At 42.2% G+C, this 21,761-nt stretch overlaps 1 protein-coding gene across 1 annotated transcript in view; it reads right to left on the reverse strand.

The window, feature by feature from the left end:
- Positions 1-21,537, reverse strand: part of Arl15 (ADP ribosylation factor like GTPase 15) — a 354,022-nt gene extending 332,485 nt beyond the window's left edge. The window contains exon 1 of the mRNA XM_040729069.1: positions 21,340-21,537. Within this exon, the coding sequence (XP_040585003.1) occupies positions 21,340-21,387 (48 nt within the window). The 5' untranslated portion in view covers positions 21,388-21,537. The remainder of the gene's footprint in view (positions 1-21,339) is intronic.
- Between the last annotated feature and the right edge of the window lie 224 nt (positions 21,538-21,761).

Genomic DNA, 21,761 nt, shown 5'->3' on the forward strand with positions numbered 1-21,761 from the left:
TAGCCCCAAACCATAAGAAAGGACTCCAGCATTTGACAGCAAACTCTTAAGTGTTTTGTCTTTTAGGGAGACGTTTCATCTTCAATCGGTGAGAGCCTACTTTCTACCTCTCCCTCCTTATAACCCCCTAAAGTTCAACAGCTGCCACTGCAACTGCCAAAATTACTGAGAAAACCTCAACATAGTTCAAGTAACGGTTTCCCGGACAGCACCATTACTTCATTCTCTTCTCTCTCTAACCTCTTACCCTTGTGAGTACTGCCAAACCCTTGAACAGCCTACCTCAGCCCAAGTGGCTGCCCACCACTCAGACTCCAAATTCATCCTAACAATAGTATTCTCAGCTGGCCTCTTCCCTCTAATTAGTGAGAGGGGATATAAAGAGGCACTTAAAAGCCAAGCATCTTCAATCATGTAATAGCAACTGTTAGTAAATTTAACATGGTTATGCTTCATATTCTTCCCTTACTTAGGAGCATTTGCAAAGACCTATTTTCAGTGTGAATCTCTGGACCGAAAGACAGCTCATTTAGAATGGAGGATGCGCACGTGATTATTTCCAACTGGAGACAGAATAGCCAGATAAACTCTGAACCAGGAGCCTCAAAGTCATCATTCACAATTCTACAACAGGACTGTTCAGGGGAAGAACTAAGGAACATTATTTCAAAAACAATCGCATCTTCTTTGCTATTTAGCCAAGTAAAGTGTGGGGGTTGAGGGGGAGACAGATCATCAAAAACAAATCACAGATGAGTTAAAATATGTTAAGATAGGTCTACTTAAAAAGTACGCAAAAAAGAAAAACAGGGAAAATCAATTTAATATGATTACTTAATCTTTTGGTTGTTTTCCTTCAGAAGAAGTTCCACAGGTTTCTTAGGGTTTGTCTTGCTGTGAAGAGACATCGTGACCACAGCTGAGAGTTCTACATCTTGCAGGCAACAGGAAGTGGACTACAACACTGGGAGTAGTTTAAGTACAGGAAACCTCAAAGCCCATCCCCACTGTGACACACTTCCTCCAATAAGGCCATACCCACTTCAACAAAGCCACACTCCTAATAGTGCCATTCCCTATGAGATTATGTGGGCCAATTACATCCAAACTACCACAAAAGGTAGCCATGAAAATGGGAGAAAAAAAACTTCAACAAGATGACAGAAAAAAAAAGTAATTACCATATAGTATAAAAACAACCTGATTTTGCAAAATAATTTCAGTTCTATCATAGGATGAAAAACCAGTGTTTTTAAGAGAGCCACTTTTTAAATGTTTAATATAATGGCCAGTTCTAGTTTTGATGTCCTATGCAGTCCTTCATCTTGATATAAAAATGAGATGGCCTTCCTTTATTTTGTCTTCTGTAATTTTGCTTGTACGATAATAAGAAGTTAGCAGAGCCAAGGCCAGAGTCCTGAGAATAAGATAGGAAAACTGGTAAAACAAGAAAGCAGGAGTGAGCAAGAAGTACCTTGGAAGAAGGCCCAGACTTGGGACACCTGTTTCCAAATAAAGTGGACTGATTAGGCATTTTCTCACATCAGCATCTCTGTACGGATGGGCTGGAAGCAAAGATACCAAGGCGTAAAGACAGGCAAGTGGAGAGTCAAGACGGCTTCCAAGGTACATGAGAGCTCTGTAGAAGTGTGTGGATGGCACCTCAGAGTAAAGGTCCACCTGCCTGTCTTCAGCAACTACTTGAGACTGGGAAAACCACCCACTTTAAAACTGGTTTGGCCTTCTGTTGGCGCTGTCACTGCAAACATTAACAGCGAATTACTTAACAACTCCCGTCATAGACTCGGAAGCTATTTCCTCACATGGAAAAAAAAACTTTTTAAAAGAAGTCTCATTACAAAATAAAATTAGATCTCATTTGCAAAGCATGGAGGTTTGCTCCCCAGTATGTATTCCATAGCTTCTTATATTGGGAAAAAGGATGATAATTGACATGAAAATATATATATATATATATATATATATATATATATATATATATATATAAATATAACCAAAGCTACTTAAATTGGCCTCGGATATTCCCTAAGGTGACCAGTTGTAGCAAGACTACTAGCATACTAGCAGCATTTGTACATCCCAAGAAATCCACAGCTGGAATCAGGGACTTGAAATTGCTGACCTCTTGTAAAATTCACCAAGACTTGAAAGGCCACCTAGCAGACATAATGTCAGATATGAAAACTCAGCCAGAAAAATAACCTAACAGAGGCACAGATCATATTAGAATGCATGGATTTCACTGAAGTCAAATTTTAGCAAGGCACCACTAAAAAGTCCATGCACTGCACAAAGAAAAATACATTTTGGACTTATATTCTTACCTGCTGTGGAAGGCAAGAAAAGCTCTTAAAATTCTGATCTTAAAGAAGAGAGAAAAAAGAAAGGAATATTTTAATTTAGCAAAAGAAAACAATGAGTAGCAATTGCCTTGAAAACATATCCCTTCACTATCTATTAAGACTGGGGGCTAAAAATTCCACACAAAAAGGAAAGGACAGAAAGAAGCATTTGCAATGCACCTGTCATGTGGCATTCACTTGCAGGTAAATACTAAGTATGTAGTGATACCTGAGACCAAACCCTAGAGTCATTACTCTTCTAGCTCTGGACAAAAAAGTAATTTACAATTCTTAGGACAGACAAGTGCACAGTAAGTGTCTAGCAGGAAGAAGTGTGCACACAGTAGAAATACTGAACCCATAACTAGAGGAATAGGAGACTTTCTAGTCCACTGCATGGACACTTAAAACATTAAGAGACAAAAGGGGGGATCCAAAGGGAAGAAAGTCCATCTACCCCAGACAAAAGTGACAAGCTCTGAACGCACAGGAGAGCTGCTGGCCAAGCCCTGGAGCACTCCTATTCCTCATGAATGGCCACACTTCATTTTACACCAGTTACTGATCACTGGCAACCTTGGACACTCAACCTGGCATCTACTGAGGTTAATACAGCAAGCACCCCCTTAGCAGCAGGTCTCTGTTCTGCTGTTCCTCTGTCCATAAGCATCACACCAGAGGAGAGTAGGTGGGCAGTAGATACGAAACAATCATTCACTTCTGGCCAGACCTCATAGCACTATAGACAAAGCACTATGCACAGACTGAAGAAGCTCAAATATATTACATACAATTTCATCATGCAAGACCACCCAGTGCTTTAATCTTTAATGCTGCCAAATATTTTATGTCACTTCAATTTGCCATGTACTCTCAGGATCAGTAAGACAATAATATTTAATTCTCCATTTTCCTATCCTACTCTCCTCTTCACATAACTAACACAAATTTCAGGACTGTTTGGTCTTTTGTTTGCTTTTGGGGGGTTTGTTATTGTTGTTGTTTGATAAAACCCTTGTCATGCAGGGACTTTTGTTGAACTTTTCATTAAGAATGAAAACTATTGTGTCTATAGTCTGATGTTCAAATCCTTTCTACGACACTGCTACTTCTTTACTGGACCACCAGGGGGAAAAAAATCTTCCATAATGGGAGAATACATCTAACACCTTTTTCAAGAACCACAAATGTTATTGCTTGCTTATAAATGAAGCAACCTGGGGTTCTCTTGGTTTTCTGACCATGGGGGAGAAAGGTGAATTTCAGGTAACACAGATCTGGGAGTGACCTTGGGACAGTGACCCATCTGACTGTCAGTCACAGGCCCTCATACATGAAGAGAGGAATCAGGTTAGAATCACTCATCTAACTGGATCACATAAGCAAACACCAGGGGCTCAGCAGAGAGAGTTCCCTTCTGGGCCTTGTCCACTTCACCCTCAAGCCAGGGCCCGTCACCTCCTACTGAAGTCTGGAACTCAAGTCAAGACGTTTCCTCAGCCTCATCTGCAGGCTCTTATCAAGCTCCCCACACGGGTCTGGGTTCAGAACCAGTTCTCTGGGCCGCTCTCTGACCCCACAGATTCCACCATGTGTCTGAACAGCCTTGTGACTTGCTGAAGACAAACGTCACTCAATCAGTATTGCCAGGGAATCACTTGAGGTTTTTGGTAAATCCCAGGCCTCAGGGTTATAGGACTTGCTTACTTCTGCCCTTGGGCATCCTGCCCAGCTCCCTTCCCACTTCTTCCTCAGTCCTGAAGAATTCATCCTTAGCCCACCACTAAGGTTCAGCATCAAGCGGAAGCAGTCTCTCCCTCACTTCTCTGTGTCTGTATCTGGGCGCATATCGATGGCCTTTCTTCCATCCATGGTTCCTCATGAATACACAACAGTACAGGCCACTGATGAAAGGCCCTGTGCCTGCCTGCCTGCCTGCCTGCCTGCCTGCCTGCCTACACACTTAAGCAAGCCTCTTTACCTGCCTTCCACCTGTCACCAGCCACTGTCATTCTCAGGCCAGAAGATGGAATCACAGCCCCCTGTGAATCCGCTCCTTTCACATGAACAAGCATTTCTGAGAACAGAATTCCTATTCAAGCACTCCTTTAAGATGAGGGTTAAAACCTATAACCAGACCTGCCGAGGTCAAACACAAGCACACTGCATTCGACTCAAGAGGCTGGTCTTATCTTGCAAGTCATGACAGAGGGAGGAAAAATAACATTTACAAAGGTATATCTATCACATGCTGGGTGTTTCAACACTCCATCCCGCACTCAGTGAGAATGGTTTGAGGATTTCTAGGCTCTGTCAGACGGAAAAAGCTGAGAGGCACTAACACAAGCCTGAATGACGGGACCTTGACTTCCACCCAGGTCTGAGTCTGAACATCAGGTGGTTCAAACTGTTCCCAAAATGGACTTGCAAAGGGCACTGAGATATGCAATAAAGGTTTTAAAAATGAACAATGAATTCTAGTTATCTTAAGAGACTCAAACGATGACAAGCACATATTCAAATGTTCTGTGTTTCAAACTTCAGGGCGCTGGAAACCACCCACACAGTGACTTGTGCTGCCAGAGTAACGCGGCAGGTTGGGAGTAGGAGGGTGCAGGCCTCTTGGTGAAACCTAAGTCTGCCTTATGACTGAAGATTAACTTAAAATGGCACCGGGAACTACTTCGAAATCTGTAAAATTTGCCAACTGCTACTGGAATATGTTTTTTCTTTTTCTCTCCTTTTTTATTTATTTATTTTGTTATTTTTTTTTTCCGAGACAGGGTTTCTCTGTGTAATAGCCCTTGCTGTTCTGGAACTCATTTTGTAGACCAGGCTGGCCTTGAGCTCAGAGATCCACCTGCCTCTGCCTCAGCCTCCCTAGTGCTGAGGTTACTTATTTCTTAATACTACACCAAAAAAAAAGAGAACAAAACACTGAACCAGATCATATGAATATGAACTATGAACATTCAATATCTAGGCTTCAAGGCTTACAATCTGGCAAGTACTCTACCACTGAGCCTGACCGCTTTTTTTGTTTTCTTTTCTTTTCCAGAGCTGGGTATTGAACCGAGCGCCTCACAAATGTTAGGGAAGCAATGTGCCCATGAGCACATCCCCAGAGCAGGCATTCACACCTCAGGTCAGTGTCTACGCTCATCTGAAGCAGCCTCTTCTCCTCAGGAAGTAGAAGAAATACGATTAATAAAAATGATATAGTAAAACTGCTTTATAAGCCTGCACAAAGATGCATAGGAAGAATTTCACAGCTGAAAAGAAATATCAGAAATCGTCGCCTATGTCACAGTTTTTGAATAAGTCATGACATACATATATATATATTAGTATAAATGTATGTGTGTGCATATTGTGTGTGTATGTGTGTGTACTCTCAAAGTACAGAAACTAAAATTCAATGAAAAATATGCTCCAATATGCCTTCTCTTCTATTAGTTCAGTGATTAGGAAAATACTATCTGCAAACCAAATCTAGTCTGCTGTCTGTTTTTGCCAAGAAAATTTTATTAAAGCATAGCCACATCCACATTTAGTATTCATGGCTGCTTAGCCCTACAATGATGGAACGCAATAACTAAGACAGAACTTTTGACTCCTAAACCTACAAATTTACTAGCTGACCCCTTTTCAAGGAGAAGTGTATCCACCATATGTTATCCTATAATCTGGGATTTTTCCACCACAAAGAAATATAAGGCATTCAATGGAAGCAGCTTGGTCTTAGTAGCTGTATTAGCCGAGTTTTGGCCAAACAGTAAGCTCTCAAATACGTATTTGTTGAAAAAGAAGTCAGGCATGAAGCACAAGGGGTTGAGAGGAGGGGAGTTTAGTACTTTTCTTCTCCCAAAACTAACCTGGTATCCCTCTTCTTCACAGAACATTTTTAAAAACTAGCAGATCTTTTCCAGGCTGTAGCCGGGTATTTCAGCACAGGAGTCCTCTAAGCTTGTAATGAATAACTTGAAGTTACTATGTTTCACTTTAGGCTAACAAACAAAGATTAAAAAGTCATTTAGCAAAACAAAAACCCTTGTTAACTTTCATCTCCTTTCTCACATTCACTTTTAGAATGTTGTGTTTTTGTTTGTTTGTTCTGTTATTTTTCTTTTTTATTATGTTATTTTAATATCACGCACTGCACTAGGACAAATCATCTTTTCCCAGGTGATGAACCCCCACACAGTCTGGATGTGAATAACAAAAAAGGACTAACTTAAAACAGAGGAATCCAATCAGTTGGTCTGTTACACTCCTGTATGTATATGTGTTAATGTGTATGTATAGTGTATACATGTGCTTGGGCCTGTACCCGTGTAGACACTATTCAAAATGAAATGTTAGGCTCACACAATTATTAATAGGACAGTAAACATGGAAAATATTTGCCTATAAATATTTCCAAAGATGACCTATATAGTTAAGCATTATCCCCCAACAGGTATATCTGGATGAAAAGGAAACATCAATAACCCAATAACCCATCCTATACATTCAAGCTGCAGAAAATGGTGGCCCATGTCCCTAGAAATGACAAAGAGGGTCTGTGCTTCTGGCTGCAAAGGCCATCCTACTGCTTGCCCAGGGCCAGGACATTAGCGGCCCTGAAACAGAAATACAATAAACCCAGCAGTGTTTCCAGATAGGTGAGCCAATCTTTAAAATGTCTTTTTAAGATACTATGTTTCATTTCAAACAGATAAATAATGATTAAAATATCACTTAGCAAAACAAAATCCCTCTTAAGCCAACAACATATGGAGGAGGGGTATGTCACAGAGAGGAAATAAGACTCAAGAACAAGCTCGGAGAGGGAAGGGTGACACATGGCCTTTAACTCGGCACTCAGGAGGCAGAGCCAGGTGGATCTCTGTGAGTTTGAGGCCAGCCTGGGCTACAGAGCTGGTTCCAGAACAGCTAGGGCTGTTACACAGAGAAACCATGTCTCAAAAAAAAAAAAAAAAGACTCATGAACAACACAGAAAACAGTATTTCTACACAAAATGAAATAAAGAGAATGTGGTCCAATAATCACCAGAGGTTTCCTACATCTAGCAAGGTGATTTGGAAAAATCAGTAGTCAAATTCAGGAAGCATTCAAAATGATAAAGAATACTGGCATTCTGCCATAAATCAGCCAATGTTCCTTCTTCCACAGCAGGCAACTGCTCAGGAAATCTTCATAAAAGAAGAAAGAATAGCCAGGCGGTGGTGGCACACGCCTTTAATCCCAGCACTCGGGAGGCAGAGGCAGGCAGATCTCTGTGAGTTCGAGGCCAGGCTGGACCGACAGCCTCCAAAACAATACAGAGAAACCCTGTCTCGTAAAAACCAAAAAAAAAGAAGAAGAAGAAGAAGAAAAGAAGAAGAAAGAATAAACAAATAGCCAATAAATCACAGCTTTTCAAATTCCCAAAAGCGGAAGCTTGACTTTAAAACCGTTTGATTCCAACTGAAGAGGAGCTGAGAGTTCTGAACAACCACACAATTCCACAGGAAAGTTGCAGTGCCCACTCAGGCTGAAGAGAGACCTCTCACTTGCCCACACTTACAAAATCGCTCCTCAGAACTGGCCTGAGGACAGATGTGGGCCACCATATGCCAAGCCAGGACCTCTCACCCTTGTAGGTCAGCAATAGCTACCACTTAAGACAACAATGAAGGGCTCCAGTATCTTTAACCCAATTACTCTGCACTATGCTTAGTAGGTGGAAACAAGGAGAGTATTGAAAAGTTGGCATGGAAGGCAGAATAGAAACTCAAGTACAACTGTTTGGTGATGACAGTAACATATGTCCTTGATGGGGGAAGTCCTTCTGTGTATATGTTTGTCTTATTGGTTGATAAATAAAGCACTGTTGGCCAATAGGGAAGCAAGATAGGTGGAACTAGGAATCGAGAGGGTTCTGGGAAATGTAGTAAAGAGTGGAGAGTCACCATGTGATCCCGGGAAGAGAGGATGCATAAGGCTGCATCCTCAGTACCTTATAAAAATATATATTAGTAATTATGGGTTCATAATTAAGTCAGAACTAGCCATTAAGAAACCATAACAAATGGCCAACAGCTTCATAATTAATATAGCATCCTGCATGTTCATTTGGGACTGATGCAGCTCAGAGACCAGACTGTCAGGAAGAATGCACAGTACATGTCCTTGTTTTATATTAAGTCTAAATTCAATCATAGAAAATGCTTGCATAGTACTTAGTAGTGTCATATTCTTTTAAGTTACACACACACACAGCTGAACATGCACTGTAACAATACATTCTGAGAAAACACACCTTCGTGTGACTTTTTCATTATGCAAGCACTAAGTAATATATTTGCACAAACTTAAGACATCTTCAGCATCACTAAGAGATACAGTGCTTACAATCACATATACAGCTGATTTCAGATGGAAGGATCATACAGTGTGTGTGAACATACCCCATTATAAAGTGGATTCCATTATACCCATTTTGCATAGAAGGAAACTGAGGCATAAAGGCTACATAGGGGCTGAGGTATAAAACTAGACTACTAATGCACTCAGTATGGTTCCATAATCAGTGCCCTTAGCCATTCCTTAGGCAACCACTCACTCCAACCATTTGTTCATGGTACATTGTCCTGTGTACACCTGTACCAAACTCTGGTGATACTAATAAGCTGCAGCCTATGTCTTCACTGAGACACAATGTAATTTGTCCTTGGAAAAAGAGACCCAATCCAGAGCCACGGTTAACCCAGTGGCAACTTCTGTGCCCATTCACAACAGGGACCACAGCAAGTTGAGCAGCAACTTGTGCAGTGTATCAAATGTATATGTGTCTAAGGTAGCCCTAAGAACAGTGTAAGTGGTGGGGGACATAGACTCAAACATTAACCAGACCTAGGTTCGAATTCTGTGTCCATCACATCTTAACCATGACACCAATTTCTCTAGTCTCTAAAGTGATGACAATAAACAACACAAAATGGCATGGTGCTATACTTCCCACACAGTGTTAACAGCATACTATGGTACAGCTGCAGTACAGTAAGTGACCATTGTCAGGCATTTCTTCTCTTTGTGCGTTGTTGTATGTGTGTGTGTTGTGTGTATATGTTCATGTATATGCAAATGAGAATGTGTGTGTGTGTGTGTGTGTGTGTGTGTGTGTGTGTGTGTGTGTGTGCTCCCGTTCATGCAGAGGCCAGTGATCAATGTCAAGTGAATTCCTCAATTGTTTTCCAACTTGCTTTTGAGACAAGGTCTCTCACTGCAGCTGGAGGTGCACGCCCTAGGGACCCTCCTGTGTCTGTCTCCCCAGTAATGGGATTGCACGTGCATGCCCTGTAGCAGCACCCAGCTTTTTGCATGGATGCTAGGGCTCCAAACCCAGAATCATGCTTGCATGGCAGGCATTTTATTTACCACCTATGCCATCGTCCTAGACCCATTCCACATTACTTTTAACCTCATCAACTGACCTCACCTCTAGGTTCCCATCTACTACTTAAAATCCAGTTTAGATTTTACACAAGAACCGCAAACCCAATTACTCAGAAATCAATTCCACTTTATTTCCCAACCTGTTCTTCCCTGTTCCTTATAACAGTATGTGGTCCCATTAGTCACCTCAATGCTTGCGATAGTTTTCAAACATGCCCATAAATTCTTGACTGTCTTCCCACTAAGAAATCTCTCTCATCTTTAAACCTCAGTGAGTGTCACGGTGAACAGAACAGCAGAAAGGATGCTAGATAATAACACTAGGACAGATGAGAAAAAGCCAGGTGGAGCCTGCCAGTTTCTCTTGGTATGTTAGCTCTGTGGGAACACCAGACCTTGAGCAGAGACCCACTTCCCCTTCTGCCTGGGAGTAGGCAGCTGTAAGACAATGTTTACTAAAAACATGTTTACTAAAAACAATACAATGCCTGGGGGCATTAAGTTCCTGGAAAAGGCCTGCCCACAGAAACCACCCTGACCTCGACCTTGTCCAAAGACTAACCACCTCTTCTGCCACGCCCAGATCAGTTTCTGGGGTCAGAGCAGAACCAGCCAGGGGAGAGGGGAGAGCAGAAGCTTCTCTGGTGGGAGCCTTTCTTAGGAAGTTTTCTTGAACCTTTTTGGGGCCTGCTTAAAGTTTTCTTTACATCGTTGAACGAGTCTCTGTGTTGTCAATCCCCGACACCCTCCGCACGTTCTCGGACACAGGCCGCGCAGCAGACGCGACAAGCTCTGCAAGTCTTCAAGTTCCACACAAGAAGTCAGACTGCCCAGAGCAATCACATAGAAAGACACACAGTCAGAGACCACCCAGTCACTACAACATTCCCAGGCCAGATGCTAAATGTGTGTATGAAAAAGCTTTGAGATGAACCCAGCTACCACCTGATTACACCCCATGGGAAATCTGAGTAAGGCTAACTCCTCCATTGAATCTGGTCAACCAACAGATTCACGAGCAAAACAGTTACTGTGCTTCAAGGTCATTTGTTTTTCTGAAATAAATAACCAAAACAATGTTACCCCAAATGCAAGGCTACCTATGAGATCTCTTCTCATATTCTATATCTAATTACAAAATCTCTGCAATTCTTAAACAATCCTTATCTATTTAAATGGCCTCTATTTTCTGCTGTCACCTGACTGAATTCTATCTCAGTCCTGTATCGGGTGGCATCTTCCTAACTAGTCTCTCTGTAGGCCACTCTCCTTTCCTCATCTTTCACAACCAGGCCTAACCTGTCACTCTAAACAATCCTTGAAGGTTTCTAGATTATAACTACTAGCTGGATCCTGCAGCTTTGGGTGAAGTCATTGCTCCAAACCCTGCCCCAGTCACACAGGTGCCTTGAAGTCATGATGCTACTCACCCCCAAGGCTCCACACAGCTGCTCCCTGCCTGGCCCTGGCCATGCCTGTCAGTGGACCAACCCTATTCAACTTCACCATTGCACATTAAAAATAATCCCTCCAGAAAGCACTCCCCAAGTCTAGGCTGAGTTCCCCTTTTCTATGCTCTTTCAGTTTCCCTTATTTCTATTATTTGTTCAGCTCCTATATTTTCCTCTAACTAGATGATGCTAACCCAAAAGGCAATTACTTAGTTTTCATTACCCAAGAGTTCTTAAGCAACTTGAAGGGAAGTCAATGTCTTTGATACACACACACAGTGCCTAAGAGCACCAGAAAATAAAGGGCTTATAAACAAAAGTAAATTGAGTAAATAAATAATAAAGCATGCAAAGGCAATTTTATAGTCATATAAATCATAGAATTACAATGGAAGCAAACATCACTATTTAAGGAAGTACATAAAATAACAGAAAAAATAAAATAAGCTGTAAACCCATTTTCCAATATATTGACCATGTTTTTTCTCATACAAATTATCACAAAGGCTCTAATGCATCTAACCTTTGTTAATGAGAACTTGGTAACCCACAGTGACTTCTATTAGACCAGGCCCCTAATATTTGCAGTTTTAGAAATAATTACATAATAAAAATATACATGCAAACCTGAGGACCTGCCTATCATCTTTTAATTCTGCCTTATAATTACATTTTAAGAGGTATCAGCAGTTAGTATCATTTCAAATGGGAAAGCTAATCAAATATCCACAAAAATCTGGAGATATAATTTCCTAAAATATATAAAGTAATTTATGATTTGCCATAAATTGAGATTTGAGAAATACTTCATGTTAAGCAGGTTACAGATGAAACATATAGGGTAGACTTCAAACTCGGCTTTATTCTCTAACAAAAATACAGATAGGTTAAGTTATCACCAATCTTTCAGCAACTAAGACAGTCATGACTGCAAAACTCTTCTAGAACTTTGGTTCCTCAACCATTTTAAAGAGACGGAGAAAGAGATGGACAGACAGACAGATGGAGAAGTAACAGCTCCTACAACTCTCACAAGGCAGTTGAAAGAACAGACAGAATCTTCTGGCACAGAGTAATCTCCAATCAGTAGTAATTAGCATCACCACCATCAACTTCACTTCAATACTTAATCATAACTAAAAGTGACTGGCTGTGTTCAGAAACAATTCTAAGTACATTACTACAAATATTAAATTATTTGATCAATATCAAGAACCTTAAAATGTGGGTAGCTTTTGACCCAAGAAATCTTACTTTTAGGATCTGATCATGAAGTGCAATTGCTCTCAAAGGAGTAAGAAAGAGCACTGCCTGTAACAATTTCCCTTTTAGAGATTTTACCACTCACATTAGCATGCACGGTCGGCTATTTATTGGCTGAACATAAAGGAACCTGTTCGGCTCTGATAACTTCCCAAGCGTCTTTGGCACTGGCGCCCCCTCTGTAGTAAGACTCACGACAGTATCGTACACCTACTCTTTACAATCTAGTGTTTACATGACATGCTGGCTAGTTTTCACTGTCAGCTAGACACGTGCTGGGATCCTTTGGAAAGAGAGACTCAGTGCGGGGAAGTATCTACATCAGCTTGCCTTGTGGGTGCATCTACAGGGGATTAATGGAGCCTAGCCCTCTCTGGGCAGCACCATCTCACCGGCTGTGCCTGAACCACGTAAGAGTGAATGCTGGCAGAAGGAAAGCAGTGGACAGCAAGGGACACTCATTTCTCTCTGCTACTGACTGTGGATGTGACATGACTGACTGACTAGCTGTTGGAGCTCCTGCCCTGACTTCCCCTCAACACAGACCACAGCCTGAAACTCTAAGCTGAAGTGAGCCCCTTCCCCCTAAGTTGCCTCGGTTGGTGTGTTTTAATGGCGGCAACTGAAATGAAACTAGAATACACGGGCTAACATTGACAGTGGTCATGACATTAGCCAAAACTAGAGGAAACATGTTATCTTAAGGAAAGGAGGCCAGTGAGTAAATTACCATTCACTGGTATAATGCAGAAATTCCACACTGCAGAAGAGAAATTATTTGAACTGAATAATTTGTAAGTACAGTTGTATAAAACAGGGGTTTTTTTTTCCCATTGTAAGTCCAGGATGATTGTCTACATGGGTCTATATATAGACTACATGACAACACACTAAAGTGCATGTCAGCTGTCTATCTGTGGGTTGGTAGGTTACTGATCTCCCCCATTGTGCTTTGCTGTGTCTTTCTCTAAGCTTTTACTTTAATAATAAGCATGTTATCAAAATCATCTCAGCTCTGACACCTACATTCAGCTCATGGTTAAAGTGATCAGAAAAGTAACTTCAAAACCCAAAGCAAACATTAACTTTAACATAGAAAATATTCCACAATTTAAGCATCCACCTGTTTTGTCCTAAAGAGGCATGAGAATGAGACCCACTAACTTCTGGACAATTGTCTTACCAATGACAATAAGGTGTGGAAAGAGTGTGAGTTGTGGCCTGAAGTTCCCTTTTTTTTTTTTTTTTTTTTTTTTTTTTTTGCCTGTCTCGTTTTAAAAAGCACTGAAGCTTTGAAGTTAAAATGCAAACTATTAACACCTGTTGAATCAAAGCAGTAAGGTCGCAAAAGATTGTTCCCATGTTGTGGGATGTTAGTACCCTGTGTGAAATGCGTTGTTGTGACTGGTGTAATAAAAAGCTGACTGGACAATAGTTAGGAAGAGGTTAGGTGGGACTTCTGGTGACAGAGAGGACTCTGGGAAGAAGAAAGGCAGAGATGCCAGGAGACACAGAGAGCAAACAAGAGGTTCAAGGTGGAAGAGAGGTAATGCCATGTGACAGGACATAGATTAATATAGATGGGTTACTTAAGTTAAAAGAGCTAGTTAGGTACAAGCCTAAGCTTTAGGCCAAGCTTTCATAATTAAAAAGAAGTCTCTGGGTTATTATTTGTAAGCTGGGGATCCAAAGATAGTCAAGAAAGACAAGAAAGCTTGCTACATTCCCTTCCTTCCTTTTCCCTCCTGACTTCATGACCAGGCTGGCTGGAACCAGTAAGACTGTCCATGCTACAGTCAATGGCCCCCAAGTAGCTCTACACTCACATGCTCTTCCCCAAGAGTTAGAGGTAAAATCAGCAACTGTCCTGTCAGACAAAGAACTCACAGGAATCCCTCAAAACCCAGAAAAGGTCCTCAGCCCAAGGAGAAGCAGGCCAGTGGTCAGACTAGTTCCTGGCAAACCAATTTTCAATGAAACCAGAGGAGCTTGTCCTACAAATTCAACCTTTCAAGTGGCCAGTCACTCAAAATCATGTGGGTGTGTTGGGCCATGAGTCAAAGAACAGAGGCCAATGTTTATGCAAAAGGGAACAGGTATGAGCAGGTGTTTGCCTCAAGGCACACCCACACAAGTCCTTGGAGTTCCCAGAGGGCCTCTCAGGAAAGCAAGTGACAGCAGCAATCAATTTCCCTTCAATTTCCAGCACTGTATCTGGGTACCTCCCCCATAATAATTCACTGTGCTAGCTAAGCTTTATCGAACAATGTTTACAAGCTCAGGCTTGGCATCTAACAAGCTAGACCTAAATGCCATACCGGGCCCTCTCTACTGAATGCACAACCCCAGCAAATACTCAACCTTTCAGAGCCTCAAGTTTCCTCTTTATAAATCTGTTGTAAGCAGTATCTGGATGAACAGGATCATGGCTTGATTACATTAGATGATGAAAGTAACCCTGTGACTACACTTGGTGCATAGCCCTCTACTTTACCAGGCTAGAATTCAATGATAGAAGGATTAAGACAGTGAGGGAACTGGCATGGATGCAGGGTACAGCTCAGATTCTAGAAGTATCTCTATTCCAGCTCAAGAAGTCAGGAACAGCAACAGAATTTGGGGGAATCAACACAAAATGAAAATACCTTGCTCAAAATCAAGACTATCAAGATAGTAATGGAGATCCACCAGAACACAGCTCCTTAGGCTTCTGAAGCATTTTGGGGAGATGCCACATCATAACTAAAAGTAGCTGCAGGCTCCAACAGCTTGTTCCTGCCTCTACCTCCAATTCGTGCAAGAGTTTAATTCCCAAAGATGTATTAATGGTGTTAAAAGGTTAGAAATTCAGGGGCTGGAGAGATAGCACAGAGGTTAAGAGCACTCACTGGCTGTTCTTCTGGAGGTCCTGAGTTCAATCCCAGCAACCACATGGTGGCTCACAGCCATCTATAATGAGATATGGTGTCTTCTTCTGGAGTGAAGGCATACATTCAGGCAAAACACTATATACATACTAATTAAATAAATTTTAAAAAATTTTAAAGGTTGAATGAAATTCTCTGGTTTCTGTAGATGGAACTTTGAGGACATGACCAGATCGCTAGAGTGGAGGCCCCATGATTGAATCCTAGTGATGTTATGAAAAGGAGAAAGACTATACAAACATAGGCAAGACATCCCCTGTCTCTTGAGGTAAAGCTCTACCGAATACCAGAACTTTCCCAATAAGAAGGTTGTCAGTAGAAGTGGACCCTGACCTTGGATGTGCAGAAACATGAGTCAAAAAAACCTCTATAAAAATAAAACGTGACTCTGGTACATCCTTATAGTAATGGAAACCTATCCAAATACTACTTCATCATTATGAAGTATTTATGAAAAATCTCAGGGATAGTTATCATACCCTCACTAAAAATTAGGTATCTTTCATTCTCTTCAGGTGTCTTAACAAACCCCTTAAAGTTAAAGTCCTCTGCTGAAGGTCGTAGCCCACCTGAGGCCTCATGTCTGCTGGTCAGCCTCGTCCCCTAGGCTGTACTTGGTAAAGGCATACAACAGACAGAACAAGTAGACCTGGAGTGCTGGCGAAAGGAGCAAAGAGGCACCAGAGCAGTAGAAGGTAGAGATGGCCCGGAAAGTGACCATGCTAATACTTCAAAGCCCATCTGTAGCTGTTGATGAAACTTTAGAGTTTGAAGACGACCTTAGTGATCAGAGGAAATGCATTGTGGGGCAGAAGGCTGTGCACACAACACCTTCCAGTCAACCATCTCCATAAAGGTTCCTTGTGTTTACATGAAGCATGAAACATGTAAATGTCCAACTGTATTCCATCAGCTTTTAACACCAAGTACCTGGATTCCTGCCCTATGTTAGAGAGAATGGCTTGACAACCCCAGAGAATCTAGGTAACAAAGAGGACCCTGAGACAGACATACATGGATCTGTCTAGAAAGGGGAAAAAGACAAGATCTCCTGAGTAAATTGGGATCATGGGGGGCAGGGGGAGGAGGGAAGGGGAGAGGGGAGGAGGGAAGGGGAAAGAGGAAGAAATGTATAACTCAATTTTTAAAAAATGGCAAAAAAAAAGAATGGCTTGGAAGCAGAGAGGTGAAGAAGGGGCCCTAAAATCACAAGGTCAGCTCACTCACTTGCTAGCTGTGTGAATCTGAGGAAGAGTGTGTGTGTGTGTGTGTGTGTGTGTGTGTGTGTGTGTGTGTGTGTGTGTGTGTACCCTCATTGGGCACATATAGCCTGTGACCAAGAAAGTAGGCCAAGTTCATCAGTGAATACAAAGAAGAAATCTAAGTTAACCTTACTAAATCCCAAGCATAAGAGACAAATGCGGTGAACAAAAGGCAGCACAGCACCTAAGACCAATCTAGCATATTTGACACATTTGCGAGTCTAGTTTTCTGTTTCATTTTATAACAAAACAGAGAAGCATATGCAAGAGGAATGCACTAGAAAGCAGAAGAGTGTGTCAGAGCCTGTCTTATCTCCATAGACCACTTCCACCTCTCCCAAGAGCCTTGCAGCCTTGCAACCAAGGAGAACATTGTAATTCATTCTCTGTGACTTCCAGGAACATGTACAAACAGGGGTTGCATAAGTATTAGTTGAATGGGCTAAAGAACATATGAGAGGGCTGGAGAGATGGATCATGCAGAAAACCTGGGTTCCACATGGCAGACCACAATTGTCTATCACTCTAGGTCCAGGGGATTTGATGCCCTCTTCTGGCCTCTGTAAACACTGCATACATGTGGTACACAGACACACTTGCAGGCAAACATTCATTTATTTATATTATATATATATACATATATACACATATATGTGCACATATATGTACATATAATAAAAATAAACCTTACAAATATCAGAATGTGGCTTTACCTTTTAGCGGTATTAAATGACCCTCAAAAGCCTTAACACTTCTTACTTCATAAATACCCTCACAATTCTTTAATATATTGAAACTAGTTTAAAATGCAACCCAACCCTTACTATTAAATAAGTCATTCTATAGGAAGTACAGCATCAGCAACATAATCACAATGTGCTAACATTTTTATCTGAAAACCAATGTACTGTTTATAAATACATTTACCTCCACTATCTCTTTTCATCATCACTAGTATTCTACGAAGAATAATGAACTTTACTGTTGTTGGTGGTCAAAAGGGGAAAGGTGGAATCCACATCAATTAACATACAAGGCAAGAACATTTTGAATTGAAATGTAGACATTGACCCTGTCTACCCTTCCAGGAAAGAAATTCATAATGTATCATTCTCTCATTGTAAGAATATTGGAAGAATAGAAGTTATAATAGTCTCTTATTCTTTCCTATTCTTATAATAATAATATTCAATAATTATAATAATAAATAATCCTACTCTTATAATAACTTATTCTATCCTATTCTTTCTCTTTACAAAGCTCTAATCACTGCCTTAACCCATCAGAGGCAGACAGGTATGCAGCCTGTTGGTGACAGCTAAATCCTGACCCATTCTCCTGTCTAGTTAGAACAGGACACATCAAGTCCCTCAAGAGAAAAGGAAAAGAGATGCAAGCTTCTCAGCTGACACCCGCATTATCTAGAAAAGATAAGGCTTTTATGTGTAAATTGCTAAACAAATTCTATCTGGATAATCTTAAGTGTAAAGGACACATTCTGCATTCCAAAAATCAAAATACCTAATTCAAACAGATATTATCTTGTCTGAGTTTAGAAGCCAGAAAAGAGAACAGAATTCTCCCTCCCACCTCACATCCATTCAACCAACACGTAATCCTAGGCTCTAACTTCACGCCAGGCACAAAGCCAGGCCAGTACCAGGTGTAACATGTAATTATTTAGGATTTGCAAGTTATCACTCTTTCCCTGAACCAAGAGTAATACAACCTGCCTTAAACGTTAAGACAAGGCCTTCACCTCAGCTGTCACCTTTGAGAACATTCAATAAATTAACTGCAACCTCTAAGATCAGAGAGTTCCCTTCATTCATCTTATCCTCTGAATCCTATTAGGAGCTGTCAAAATAGCGCACGACACATACACATACACACACACACACACACACACACACACACACACACTATCTTTTTCTTCCTTCCTTTGGACTTATCTCCAAATAAGAACAATTAAGTGGTGATACCAAATAAAGAACAATGGACAATACCTCCACACACAGCTTTTCTCTCCAATACAACAACAAAAAGGAAGAGTACTGTTTAAAGAGAAGAAAGGAGGACGCACACCATTATTCCTGTCAAGATCAAGGAAAGAGCACTTACTCTAGTTCACTCGGCAAAACCTACAATCCAACTTGGAATGAAAGAAACATTTTTTTTCCTCCTGGAAAGTAAGCAAAAGAACTTAGGGATCGATTTACTTTACAAATAGGATCCCAGGCACAATCAAAGAAATTGATCCTGTATTTTTCAGAAATGGGGTTTTAAAATAAACACCCTGCAAATATTATACACGAGCAAACAAGTCCACCTGATGATGGGCAGAGAGGAGTGATGTAGCTTGCCCTTGTCTCTGGGAGTTGACCAGCTAAAACGCGACCTCGGTAGCTGGTCTTTGTTTTGTTTTCCCTTCAATCCATTTAGTGAAGGACTTTCTCCAGTGTTTTCACAGCAATCCGTAACACACTCATAAAATCTGAACTGTTTCCTTTAGGATTTTGTTCTCTGCCAATGGCTTTCATGAGATTGTTTCACTGCCCTTGGGAAGTTTTGAAAGCATAGTGAAAGTGGCAAAACAATGACTTTACAGCAGCGAGAACACACAAGCCAAGTCAAAGCCAGGGCCCAGTGTCTGTGACCTAAACTCTCAGTCAAACCTTATGCCCACAAATATTCCTATCCTGAATCTAAGTCTAGATAGAGGTTTGCCTGAGTAATTTGTTTATTTATTTATTTTGGTTTTTTGATACAGGGTTTCTCTGTGTGGCTTTTGGAGCCTGACCTGGAACTTGCTCTGTAGACCAGGCTGGTCTGGAACTCACAGAGATCCACCCGCCTCTGCCTCTTGAGTGCTGGGATTAAAGGCGTGCGCCATCACCGCCCAGACCGCCTTTATACTGTGTACAGTAATCTTTAACACTGTTTTCCCTCAGATCTTTAGTGCACCTGGCACCTCAAAGACAGTTATGTGATGCGGTTCTAAAACAGCCTTAACAAATATGAGAAAATGATGAGAACCCCCCCCCGAATTCCTCTCTGAAGCACTACTTAGTTAAGTATCCAAAATTAGCTTCCAGCAGTACAAGTGATATAGCCTATATTTTCTTCTTATTTGGAAATTTTCCTCAACAAACTGGCTTTTATTTGGGGCACATTGCAAGAGACAGACACTGTGGGACAAGCTCAATCAATCGTTTAATTTTGAAAGTAGTCTTCTGAACATATTTGAGAATCATCAGCCTACAAGATACCTTATTTATTTATTTGTTTGTTTGTTTATTTTGTTTTTTCCAGAGAGCGTTTCTTGTAGCTCTGGAGCCTGTCCTGCTACTTGCTGGCCTGGGACTCACAGAAATCCACCTGTCTCTGTATTTGGAGTGCTGGTATTAAAGGCGTGCACTCTGTACTTTTAAAGACAAACCACTTAAACTGGTTACAGCAAGATAGAAGTTACCACTATAAATATGTAAAGAGCAAAACTAAATTTCAACTCAGAATCTGATTTCGGCTTGTTCTCAAGCACATGCATTAACTGATCTCCATCCTTGCCAGTGAGTTCGTCAAACTACGAAGCTTTGGCAGAAACATATATTCCTGCATATCTAAATAAACCCTCATACACAGGTAACATTAACAAGGCAGCCAGCCCTCTTCTTGATCTCGAAAGCACTCGGGCTTTCTCGGACAGCCTGAAGTGCAATTCCTAGAAGGCACTGGCAAATCTCTGCCAGGCCAGTCTGCAGTGGAAAGCCATGTGTCCTACAAGATGACAGGAGGGCCAATGCTTCTAACCCTCTACTTCTGCTCTGCATGACAATAGCGGTTCGGCTTCACACCATCAATGCAGTAATTGTATGGGATCGAACACAGCTCATGTCAAAGAGGACCCGCTTGACCACAAACAGGCTGCTCTGTAGAAATACAATTTCTGGAACAAAAACACAAGGCTGCTTGCACAATTCCAGAAGCACGTACAAGTGTTCCGTTCCTGAGCTGTGCTAAAAACTTTTCCCACCTAAACTTCCCAGCACAGGGCTGACTGCAAACCGGCTTCCAAGCCGTGCACAAAGCAAGAGCAGCGTGCACCACAACCGGAGCCGTGGGGCAATGCCTGTCCCTGCCCAGTCCTGAGTTGCAATGTGGTTTAGTCCAGTTGCAATGTGGTTTAGTCCAGTCTACTTTCTGGTAATGTGTTTTTAAAATCCCACCGCGACCCAGGTCATTCCTTTAGAGATCTAATAACAACCAAATGACCGGACCTGCCTGGCACTTAGCGAACCATTCTGCTTATGGCTCTTTAATAGTACCTGGAGTTCTGCTAAGGGGAGAGCGGAAAACTCCAGCTTCCCCGGAAAGAAAGTCTTGCTCCGGGAGCATGGAGAGGCGCGCGGCGCTTGGCCTCACTGCTCGCAGCCCCGCCGATCCCCGCCGTGCCTCTACCTGTCAACCCGGCCTCCCCCGACGCCGCCCCTCAGAGCCAGCCCGGGGAGAAAGCAGCCCAAGGCATCCCCTCCTAAAGAAAGAAAGCCAGCCGAGAGGCTGCAGCTCCAGGCGGGGGGCCACGGGCCACCGCGAGATCCGAGAGGCGACACGCCACCCGCGCCCCGCACCTACCAGATAATCCATGTACAGAAACGCCTCAGTTATCCGGAGATCAGACATCCGGCAGCCTAAAGCATCCGGAATGGCTCGGGACCCGGAAAAAAAAAGCAGCGTCTCGGGCTGCAAGCGAGCAGCTTCTGAAAAAGCCAGCAACAGCGAAAATCGCCGAGAGCAGCCGAGGAGCCGAAGATTACACCAGGGGAGCGCCGATTGGCAGCGAGGGCGGGCAGAAGGAAAGGAGCGCGCTCATTGGTCGAAGCGCCTATAAAAAAGCAGGCCCCCGGTGGATGGCAGCAGTGAAGCGCGGGAGCCTGGAGGTTGCTGGTTCCTGTGTGCAGGGGGAGGGGCGGCGAGCGGAAGCGCCGGCCTGCCGCCGGTGGCCGGGAAACGCGCGGTGGCGGAGCGAGCCTCCTTCGGCCTGCAATCGGCTGGAG

Source organism: Mesocricetus auratus, unplaced genomic scaffold, assembly GCF_017639785.1.
Source record: "Mesocricetus auratus isolate SY011 unplaced genomic scaffold, BCM_Maur_2.0 Super-Scaffold_100020, whole genome shotgun sequence".
In the NCBI taxonomy this organism is placed as follows: Eukaryota; Metazoa; Chordata; class Mammalia; order Rodentia; family Cricetidae; genus Mesocricetus; species Mesocricetus auratus.